The sequence below is a fragment of the Sinohyriopsis cumingii genome, chromosome 11 (assembly GCF_028554795.1).
Source record: "Sinohyriopsis cumingii isolate HCF-2022 chromosome 11, ASM2855479v2, whole genome shotgun sequence".
NCBI classification, from domain to species: Eukaryota; Metazoa; Mollusca; class Bivalvia; order Unionida; family Unionidae; genus Sinohyriopsis; species Sinohyriopsis cumingii.
This window is the reverse complement of record NC_142971.1, coordinates 54,199,356-54,211,500: the sequence shown is the minus strand read 5'-3', so window position 1 is coordinate 54,211,500 and position 12,145 is coordinate 54,199,356. Positions and strand designations below refer to the sequence as shown.

The following is a 12,145-nucleotide window of genomic DNA, read 5'->3' as shown; positions in this document are numbered from 1 at the left end:
CAATGAATAGTCAGATGATGAATACCTTATTAGAGAGCCTCTATCTGGAAAACTCAAAGCAGACAAACAAGATACCTCAATCTAGCAAAAGGTCTATCTGAGAAAGAAGGCCGCTTCCCTAACATTGGGTAGACAGGACTCACTACTGACTGATGGCAACTTCCCTCCACTAGGAAGTGTCAAGAATCCCTGTCATCATGGAAGCTGACAACTTCCCTTCATGAGTCAGTGATTTACCCTTGTAATATGGTGCAGTCTCCATATACTGGAAAGACTCACAAACCCCTACTGTATGGAATGCATGTGTTACTTGCTCCAAATCTATTTAAGAAATGCACACCCCATATCTATACTCTCATTCTGTTGTAAGCATATTTGCCACCTCTGCTTTCATAAGTCTAAAGATATGATGTCAGATTCAGTTTTTACCCTTGTCTTCCAATCGTTGATGAGTAAACCATGATCACATTTTTGTTCAAGCTAATAATACAAAATAAAGATCAGATTTTAAAATATACCTCCTCAGCTCTTTTGATTTTCAATGAACACTGGCTTCATTGAATGACTTTTGCACTAAATCTACATGTAAGCTACAGTACATGAATGTACGGGAAGTTGTTTAATTAGAAGCTGCGATTAAAAAGAAGATATAAATACACAATTAACAGTCATTAAATCTATATTTTGTTGAAAGTAGATTAGAGTAGAACTAGAATACTTCACCAGTGTGTCAAATTTTCGACATAAAAAAATAAACCTAACCTGCTCAAATTGACACCTTCAAATCTGAATCCATTACAACTGCACATGTTACGAACAACCCCAAAACTGAAAGGGACGAAAAAAGGCAAATAAATACACTTATTACCTGGAACCAATGCTACTGACCCCCAAAACTAAGAGGGACAAAAATGGGCAAATAAATACACACATTACCTGGAACTAATGCTACTGCCAGCTGGAACTTTTCTCCTTCAAAGTCAGCAGGATTGGTAAAATTGGCCTTGTAAGTCTTGGTAATGAGGGACAAATCTGTTGCCACTGGTGATATTAAGGCCAGCTCAAGGTCAGCTGGTGGATAGACAGCTACACACTCAGCTCCATAGGCCTGCAGGTTGTTGGCAAGATATGTATGCATTTTCTGTAACCTCAACAACCAGGTGCTACTGAACAGCATGGATCTTACAACATCATGATTAAGAGAGGTGTCACACTGGGCATGGCTGATGAACCCAAGGTCAAAGTCAGGGCCAAGGTCTCCAACCATTTTGTTTTTAGGCTCAATAGATTTAGCACTGGAGGCTGAGATGGTTGAAGTGCTACACAACCTCTGTAGAATGCTTTGGTAACCTGGATATAATAATAATAATAATAATAATAATAACAGTAATAATAATAAAAATAACATACTAATGATAGAGTGAAAATACTTTACCCTGTTAAATTTTTGCATTGTCTTTCACCTGAAAACATCTTTGGTAAAATGGATAAGGTCAGAGAGGCCCTTGCTTGAGAAATGTGATCATTTGTTATCCAAAACATATTCTAACATCATTTTCATTTCAGTGATACCAACACAATTAAATTAAAGATAAATATTTTACCAAGGAAGTGAATCCAGCTAAGATCCATGGCTGTTTCTTTGCATCTTTGAATTTGTTCATCATATTTCTCAACTTGCTTGATCTCCTGGGCCTCCATCATGGGAGCCAACTCTTCCTCAATCTCATCTGAAAGTACAATGTGCCAACTGTGAACAATTTATACTTATTGTATCTCTGTGTGTTGCAATTTTTATCTTTCAATATTTCTGCAAATGGTCTTTGATATTTCTAAAACAACTAAATAACATTACTTCATAATGCATTCATAAATCAAATGGTGATTTTGCTGAGTTCATATTCTGCTAATCAACAGGATGGAGTGCACACCATTGGTTTCTTCTTTCTAAATTTGTAAAGTGCTATTGATTTGTCATTTTTCCATTTGCAACATGTTTTCACGTTTAACAAAATCCTTCTCCTCTAACATTTTTCAGTCATATAACATTGATGAGTTACACTGATAAAGTCTGTTTCTCTTACTATCTGGCATCATTTTTTTCTTCAATTTAGACTGGTTCTCTACACATATGTGTATCAAAATAGAATGAACATGTGACATGTGATTTAATGTTCAAGAAACCCATCTGTTTTTTTGGAACTGTTTCATGTACAGTTACTATAAATAAAAAATAAGGAAACTAAAAGGAGGTCTAATGATGAATAAATGCACAGCAGCCAATAATCCAAGGATATGAGCCTCAAACTGTAATCATTATTATGTGTCTTGTTCACTCCTCATGTCTTTCATACATACTTGAAAATATGTTTTGTTTTTCTGGGTTTTTTTATATTTTAATTTTTAACTGGTATTTCCCATTTTATTACCTGGGTTATTATCAACAGCTTATTATTGTCAGCTTTATTACAGGTATCAAGCCACTACAAAGCTTTCTGCTGAAAGTGATATATCTAAAATGATGCATCTGCACACAATCTGCATAATAGTCATTGCTATTATACTTAAATATTGCTTTTGTTGTGCCACATTGTTTAAATGAAGAGTATATTTTATATTAATCACTTCTGACACCTATCCTGTTTTCATTTAAAACATTTTCCATATTTTATGTTCAGCATCAATATCTTGCCAGAATCATTGCAAAATACCAATTGAAGTATTTCTTAATGATAAATAATCATACTAAATTCATGCAGGTTCATTGTATACTAGCAATAACCAAAATGTTGCTACACTAATAATAACCAAAATGTTGCTACACTAGTAATAACCAAAATGTTGCTACACTAGTAATAACCAAATGTTGCTATACTAGTAATGACCAAAATGTTGCGACAGTGTATAAGTAAGAAAGAAAACCAAATGTTCAGACAAAAGCAGTTTTATCCATGTTTATGCATGCAAATAGAGGTCCAAGCTTTGAATACAAGTATACACACTTGTATAATGCTTGATTAAGTTATGAACCAGGGAATTTAACAAACTTTCAGGTCTAAAAATTCCAATAATGCCTATCTTTTGCATACGGAATCCATTCAAAAGAAGAATTTATAAACATTCATTCATGCATGCAACATCTGTAAATTTATTTTAAAAGGAGTTATATCCTCAGGGATGAAGACAACATGCACATGAGTTGAGGCTGGTAATCAATACATTCATTTATAATTTGAACTGAAATAATGAAATAATTGAGGTTGACTATTTTTCCCAGTAGTGATGATTAGACATGGCATGTTCACATAGTGGGGTGACTAAGAGGGTTTTTAAGCGATGTGATCAGGTAAATATTTTTGGAGAAACATAACATAACTTACTAGCAAAGATTTGCTTTCTCCTTTTAATGCATTCCCCAATCAGGTTAGCATCAGGAGAATAAGTAAAAGAAGAAGGGACTACTGAGCATCCTACCTATACCTCAGGTATCCTTATTGGTTAGAAAAATTAGATTCCTTTGTGAACAATAATGCACATATAGCAACATAGTCTATCGTAACATGATCCATGACAGCTATATCAAGTTAACAAGATGATTATAGAAATCTTACTGTCAAAATTCATTGGCTAATCCAGCAAGCTAAGAGGATGTGTTGGTTTAGTAAGGTCTAGTGGTTATTGGTTTAATTGGATCTAGTGGTTATTGGTTTAATTGGGTCTAGTGGTTATTGGTTTAATTGGATCGAGTGGTTATTGGTTTAATTGGGTCTAGTGGTTATTGGTTTCATTGGGTCTAGTGGTTATTGGTTGCATTTGGTCTAGTGGTTATTGGCTGCATTGGGTCTAGTTTCATTGGTTGTAATGGGTCTAGTGGGTATTGGCTACACTAGGTCTAGTGGCTATTGGTTTCTTGGTTTCATTGGGTCTAGTGGTCATTGGTTTCATTGGGTTTAATGGTTATTAGTTGCATTGGGTCTAGTGGTTATTGGTTTCATTGGGTCTAGTGGTTATTGGCTGCATTGGATCTAGCGGTTCTTGGTTTCACTGGATATAGTGGTCACTGTTTCATTGGGTTTAATGGTTATTGGTTCCATTGGGTCTAAGGATTATTGGTTTCATTGAGTCCAGTGATTATATCGGCCACAGAACCCAACAGATCGTCATAAGCATTTGTCTTTGTCATCAGGTAAATCACCAAGACAAAAATTTGAGAATGCTGACTCTGCCAATGACTTCTCAGATGTCTCAGATTTCAATGCTGTGTTAAAATGGAAGGCTTGCATAAATCACTCTTATTTCATGAGCAGAATCCTCATGAGCCAAGCATATAACCCACTTAAGCCATGAAGGTAGGTCTTGAGATGAGATATCCTGCTTTCCTGCCTCCAAGAGGAAAAAGAGTTGTTTGCAGTTACCATGACTTGTCTTGTGCTTCAAGTAGTGCTTGAGAGGACATGATCTTGCATGACCATTGTTCTCAACTTATTAATAGACATGAGGGAACGTATGACAACTCTCTGAATGGTCAATGATTGTAACTGTTTCTTGGCTATAAAGCTGGGTTGTGTCATGAGGATTGCCAGACCATCCAATCTGAACTGAATATAATAATACGTCAAATGAAACTCACTCATCCTGAATGCCAGAGCTAAAGCCATCAGAAAACAGGTTTTGTATGATAAAAGCTTCAGTGAGTTTCAGGTCCAGGCTAATGGCTCAATATTTATCTGAACTGAGTTGTGTTAAGACCCAGGACAGATTCTGTTCTGGAAAAAGGTAAGTGATTTTGATCTGTTCAAATCAAAATTGGCTAGTAGGTCTTTATCATGACCAATATCTCCTCTGTCATTATGTCTGATGGTAACTGGGGCCAACATTTTCTCCTTCTATAGCCTGGGAAAAAGTCAGTCCATTGAGGAACTGAGACACTCAGTGGAATAATGTTACTGACTTTGCACCAGTCTCTGAAAACCATCCATTTTCCCTAAAATTCCTTCAGAGAGGAGGGCCCTTTTATGTTCTAGATTCCCTCCAAGATCAAACGTCTAAATTCTTTTTCTGACAAGGCTGTCCTGACAAGAGCCAGGCATGAAGGAGAAGATAGTCCATGCATAGGTGGAACATCTGTGACTGTGGTTGTTTGAGAAGATTTGGTTTGGTTGTAATCTTCCTGGGCAGGTCTATTAGTAGATAAGTAGATTGTTGACCCAGGCATTGGGTCTAGTGATTATATCGGCCACAGGACCCAACAGATAGGGGCTATAGAATAACAATAATAATGATAAAAAGGACTTTGTACAGCACCTAATCTTTAGAAGCTCTAAGCGCTTTACATCATTAGACAACACCTATAATATAAAAAACATATAATTATAAGATTACAAATAACAAACACCATGAAATTAGAAAACATAAAAACATGCTGAAAATATTTAAGGTAGGAAACATTATTAGGTCTTTAATTTTGTTCTTGCAGTTGAAATAGGTGAGTTTTAAGAGCACTCTTGAATGCAAGAATTACCTTGCAACTCTGTTTCCTTATTTTTTTCCTAATTATTTTCAGTACTCAGACCATGGGGTAGGCAAACATCCATAAACATTGCCAACTGACTGATAGTGCATCCATAGACCAAGCTTCTTGGTCTGGACCCAGTGAGACAAAGGTGGGCAATTTGTGGTTGCACCTTGTTGTAAGAAGGTCAGTCATTAGAGGATGCCCCCAAAGGGCACAGCTCTGATTAATGATGGATGAAGGGACCTTTCCACATAATTAACCTTACCCTTTCTGGAGAGAGCATCAATCAAGACATTGTGTCTGCCTTGAATGTGTCTAACGTGTCTGTTGCCAATACCATGAAAGAAACTTGCAATGGGAGAAACCAGCATGCACAGGTTGAGCAGTTTGATGCCATCCTGTTTGAGGAGGTAAGTCACCAATATGGAATAGTGCAACATAATCATGACTGACTTCCTGAAGAGTTGGTCTTTCCAAAGCTGAAAGGCATTTATTACAGCCTTCATTTTGAGAAGAGTGATGTAAAGAGGCAATTCCTCTGATCCACATTTGCTGCTATCCATTTTCAAGTCTGGAAACCAGTGGGCACAACAACCACATGTACTGGAGTCTATACATACAATCTCTTCAGGTTGGGGCTTCAGTAGAGGAATTCCTGTTGCGATCCAACCATGGCTGCACCACTGACACAGGAATGATAGCACCTCCTCCATGATATTGACCCTTTAGTCTAGTGAACTGGAAAAAGGGTGCAACTGAGCCAGCAAAATCATCTGTAATGGGTTCATTTAAAGGCAGCCCAATGGGATCTAATCTGCTGCTACCTTGAATCACCTGAAACACTGCAAGAACTCTCACTAAAATCAATGTCCTGTTGGAAATGGACAAACACTGGGATGGGTGAAGGTCAGGCTTTTCCAAGCTGATGAGAAAACCAAGATGATTCAAATGGAATAGGAATCACAGTAAGGAGTCTTTTCTACAATGACTTATAGTCAGGCATGGTGATAGGAGGAGAAGGACATCCGGAAATTGACAACAGCTGGTATCTCTCTTCAACAGCAGCTTGAAAGCTTAACTCAGTCCACTCCATGGTGGGATTGTAGTGAGGCTGTTACTCAGAAGTTTCATCAGACTCAATGTGTGTAGTGTCTTGTTCTTGTTCTTGTTCTGCCTCCATAGCTGTGTAAACCATCCTAGGTGACATAGAGGATGTAACATCTTTATCTCTATATGTGTCTCAGTAACTTCCCTGTGGGTAAGCAAGAACATACAGTAATTAGTCAGCTCTGCTGGATGAATGTGTCAAAATGATAGACATGGCTGGATGACCAGGAATATGGTCTGCATGATTACCTGCTATAAGAAAGGCAGTCTGGTTGGTTCCAGTACCTATTGTGCTGTTGATAAAAGTGACTGGATGTATCTATCACTACCCCGCCCCAATATGTTTGTGTAGCCATATGCCCAACAAGACAGATGGTTCTATCACTAAGAATCCCCATAATTGTAACTGTATGTAGCATAGACATGTTAGGATGGACATATTTTAAGGTGTCCATAACTGTATAGGGATGAAGCCATATGCTAGGTAAGACAGATGGATACCAGTGAGATACCTTGCTTGACACGGCTGGACTGGCTGGCTCAGCTGGTCGGACAACTGTGGGTGGATTCAGATGGCAATATAGTAGTATAGGATGGATCCATTGAATCTGTTAAAAAACCCATATGTCCTGACTAACAGGCCTCAAATGTCATGTTCGGACATGTAGGAGGACTGGGCTACCTAAAAATGTGGGTGCACTCCTCCACTGGATCATAATTACCTGTAGATTAGATTTGGGCTTATATTCTCTAAAATTAATGTATCAGGGAATGTATTCAATGTAGAGACATTTAACATGAAAAATCAAGACAGAAATAAATAAATGTACAGTAGTCCCCCTCTTGAATGGCCCCCCTGACCAGTGGCCACCCGCTCCTTACGGCCAGAATCCATTGGCACCGACATGTTTGTGTTCAGAAGTAACCCTCACGAAAGGCCATCTGGCTAACGTGACCAACGGCTAGCATATTAGTGCAATAATATAAAATTTGCCCCTCACAAATGGCTGCATTTTATTTTAATATGTATCCAGGACCAGTATTTTTTCATAACATGTGTTAAGTAATCTGGTTTCTGTTTCCCGATGTCAGGTTTTCATTACAGAAAGAAGTGTTGACTAAAGTACATGTACCATTAAGGTTAATATAATATCATTTACGCCTCACGAGAAGCCACATTTATTCCAAAAAGCCAAGAAAGACTCAAATTTTAATCCATACAAAAGGGTAAGTACATCTAATCCGATTAGCCTTACTGCTGTAATATCTTGAGATGTTCGGCTTAGTCACTCTGATAATTGTTAAGATTACAATTATTGAACAGTAGTAACAGCTGAGAAGTGGCAGTATCGATGTACAATACAAAAGTCAGCAGGAAAATGGTTTGATAGCCTTTATGGCTTCCCTTAGTAAGATGTTGAGCTTGTTCACTTTGATAATTAGTGGCTATTACTAATGACAATAATTGTCAAGATTACAAATCCTAACGGCCGCGAGGTCAAATCTGCATGATGTTAATGGTACATAGCGAAGCCGTTTTGGCTTCTCTTACTTAGTGTAAAGAAATGTATAAAAAAATAGGGTACCAGACTATGACTAATGAATCATATGACAAGATCACTTCCTTTAAAAACACATGGCAATTTGTTCAAATGCATAAAAAATTGTTTTATCAGTCTTGTAGTTGGCAACTTGAATAACTTACTGCAAAAAGATCAACATGTCATTGAGGTAAAGAAAAATTCTTAGTACAGAAGAGAAAATGAAAGTAATTCAACTGACAAAAAGGGGGGTCGAGGATCCTTGCAGAAAACTGTGATGTCGGAAAGACTCTGATAAACAATATCATGAAAGATAAGGAAACAATTCTGCAGAAGTGGGAAGGTGTGACGGACCTAGAAAAGAAAATTGTTTGACCCAGGAGATGTTTGTATCCTGATTTGAATGACATGGTTTTTGAATGGTTTTGCACTGTGTGTGCTAAAAAATTCCACACACCAGTAGAATGATCCAAGAAAATGCAACAATTTTGTCAGTTGAAATGGGATATGATGACTTTACCACAAGTAACAGATGGTTGCACAGATTTTCGACACAATAATAAGTGTTCTGTCCTTAGTGGAGAATCAGCTGATGATAATAATGAAGTTGTCAAAGATTGGAACAAAAGACTAAATGATATATGCAGGGAATATGATAGCACGGATATTTATAATTGTGATGAGACTGGGTTTTTTTTAGACTGTTACCAACAAAGTGACAGATGATGTGATCTGTAACATAGTTATAAAGATAGTTTTAAAAGTATATCAATAGTTATTCATAACATTCTTTTGAAAATGATGAAACAGTTTGTTTTACATTTATTTCACAACATGCATGTGATTTTTAAATGAAAATATAAAATGTTTTAGAATTAAATGTACTTGTGACTTTCTTCATATTTATTTACTTTTGCATTTGTCACCACCACCCCAGAAAGGCCACCCTCATTATAAGGCCACTTCCCTGCTGCAATAGAGGTGACCTTAGAAGAGGGGGACTAATGTATATGAAATCACAGAAGGGTAGAATTTAGATAATAAATCCAACTTAAAATAATCAACTGAAAAGATTGCTTCCTTGTACTGGATAGTTCATGATTATTAGTCATTTACTTTGCTCAGAGAATAAATATCTTAACAGTTTGAAATTTCCAGCAATATCACACTGCCTTCATCAGTGACTAATGTTGATCATGTGACTTATAATGCCCCACTCCATCCCATAGTATTTAGTTCGGGCAGTGTACTGTATGGTTTGGCCAAATACCTCACTTTTGTCATAGGGCCTCTAGTGGCCAAAACAGAACACTATAACATCAATAGTGTAAAAAAATCCAGGACCTAGCAGTACCACCATGTAGAAAACTGATTTCTTATTATGCATCAGTACTTTTCACCAGTATACCAGTGGATAAAGCTATGAGAGTGATTGGAGAGAAATTAGAGGCAGACAATACTCTGAAATCTAGAGGTGTCCTCTCTACTGAACATATCCGTACCTTATTGACACTGTTTGGACAGTACATAATTTATCTATGATGGGCAATTTTACCCCAAAAAAACGGGATGGCAATGAAGTCCCAAGTCTCACCAATAGTTGCCAATCTATATATGTAGTTTTTTCTGAGAAAAAGGCCCTGGAATCGGCCAAGAACCCATGATCAATGCAGTTCAGACATGTGGGTGATACCTTGAATGAACAACATGAGTACCATGTTCAGAAGTTCTCTAATCATCTCAGCTCCATTAACCCACATATTCAGTTCACAAATAGAACCAACACTGGCATGCCATATATCCATGGTACATCAGAAGTTCTAGCCAGAGTATTCAGACAATATAGGATCAACATATATCACAAACCATACAACTCTTTAACACAACAACTTGCACATGCGAAGGACAAAACTGAAAATTTGAAAAAATGTGGTAATGACTGTGAGAAAGATTACATAGGGAAACGGGCAGAGTGTTAGAAACCAGGATTAAGGAACACATCAGTAGGGAGTCATTGGTCATACATGAATATTGTAGCAATATGGGACCTTCTACTGTCCCGAATCAAACCAAGGTGATCACATCAGAGGACAATATACGGAAAAGGATGGTGAAGGAGGTAATCAAAATATGACAAAACACAAAACAGGGATGAGGGGCTTGAATTACCACTCATCTACTGTAACAACAGTTCCCTTGTATCACAAGACCAATACAAGTTACTGATGAAGGCAGTGTAATATTGCTGAAAATTTTGAACTCTTAAGATATTTATGCACTGAGCAAGGCAAAATTCTAATGATCAAGGTAAGAAAAACTAAAGTGGGGATTTTATTTTATATTATTATTCCTCTTTTTAAATTATTTTACTCAAAAATAGCAAACTCAGCTGCTTTTGTTTTGTTACTGCTGTGGATCTCATTCCTATGTATGTCTCTGTGTGTTATTAGATGGTTACAAAAAGTGTCCCTGACTGTACTGCTAGTTTTTGAAGTCAACGATGCAGGAATCTGGCACAACTTGATTTTTTTCATCAAACATAATCCTTTAAGAAACAAAATTAAGAGCTGATTCATACTATTTTATTATATAATGTTTACATATGTTGCAGTAGACAAACAGTGGACATGGCATAACCATAACAAATACTGGATATGCCATCACCATAACAAATAGTGGATATGGTATTACCATAACAAATAGTAAATATGGCATAACCATAACAAATAGTCTTAAATACACTTTAAGTTATCATCATTTTGCCCATTCTGAACCTTGTCCTTTAACTTTTCGTGTATAAATAACAATGCCTGGATTGTCTTGCTTCCTACATGTGGGAAAGTATATTTCTGAAAGATGATTTTTCTTTCTTCCTTTCATATATCTGTTATACTGTGATGTAAATTATAGGAGTTGAATCTTTTAAACTGATCTCTGATTTTACTATATGTTAAAATCATTTTCCCAAAGTTTGTTTACACAGGCCCAGATCTGCCAGAGCATTATGCAATGTCTTTGATAAAATCGTTAACAGAATTAGATTTGTCTTTCAAGTCAACAAAGAAATTTTAAACCAGATGCTCAAGCAAAGGAATGAATTTTCATTATACATAATATACCTACTCTTATAAACCTTCTTTTTCTTTCCTAAAACGTAGGGATTCACAAGATCCAAGGCCAAAAACTCTGGAATTTCCTCCTGTGCCTTTTCAGTCAGTTTCTGAGTTGTGACACTCACATCACCAGTCAAAAGATGACGCTTACGCTGTGAGTTTGCAACTGCTGCAGCACATCTAATGGCCAGAAAAGCCGCCCTGCGTTCTCTGTCCTGCTCATTAACGTCCTCCTTACTTTTGGCTTTCATCCTCTCCTTCTTTGTCTGATCATACGAAGATAGAAAATGCACTTTTTCAAGTAGCATACAAAACTTACCATAAACTGTATGAGTTCTATGTGTATTACAACCAAATCTTTATACATACTCAATCTTTGTTATAAAGCTAGAAAAAGAAAAAAAGTTTTTTTATGTATCTACTCATTCACACCTGTAATTGTTTTTGAAAGACACAATCAAGAATCTGTCAGAATATATTCTAGTTTAGGCTTTCAACCCTTTCCAACCTGTTTAAGATTTGGGAATGTTTGTATTAAGTAAAGTTACAATGTTTCTATTCTGGGGATGAAAACTTTATTTTCAGAGTTAAATAAATACCATTTTGGGGTATTTTAAATCTAAAATTATCATTATATTTGACTTTATTTCAATTTTTACCCAAGTGGATTCCCTTTACCAAAATAATTTCATATCATAGATGTATTTTAGTTGATAAAGCCCTTTATGACTGAATACCATTCTACGAAGCAATATAAGTACAAGCAATGCTAATTCTGTATTCTTTATGACAACATCAAATTTAAGTGATATGAAAACAAGCAATGCTAACTCTGTACTCTTTATGATCAACATCAAACCTAAGTGATA

At 36.5% G+C, this 12,145-nt stretch overlaps 1 protein-coding gene across 3 annotated transcripts in view; it reads right to left on the bottom strand.

Annotated features, from left to right (window-relative positions):
* The window catches only part of LOC149788472 (cilia- and flagella-associated protein 54-like), a 255,451-nt gene that overhangs the window by 21,417 nt on the left and 221,889 nt on the right, over positions 1 to 12,145 (bottom strand). For all 3 annotated transcript variants that reach the window (XM_089974455.1, XM_089974456.1, XM_089974457.1), the window contains 3 exons: positions 11,287 to 11,542; positions 1,605 to 1,730; positions 937 to 1,350 (listed from right to left, as the gene is read on the bottom strand). In XM_089974455.1, the coding sequence (XP_089830581.1) occupies positions 937 to 1,350; positions 1,605 to 1,730; positions 11,287 to 11,542 (796 nt within the window). The remainder of the gene's footprint in view (positions 1 to 936; positions 1,351 to 1,604; positions 1,731 to 11,286; positions 11,543 to 12,145) is intronic.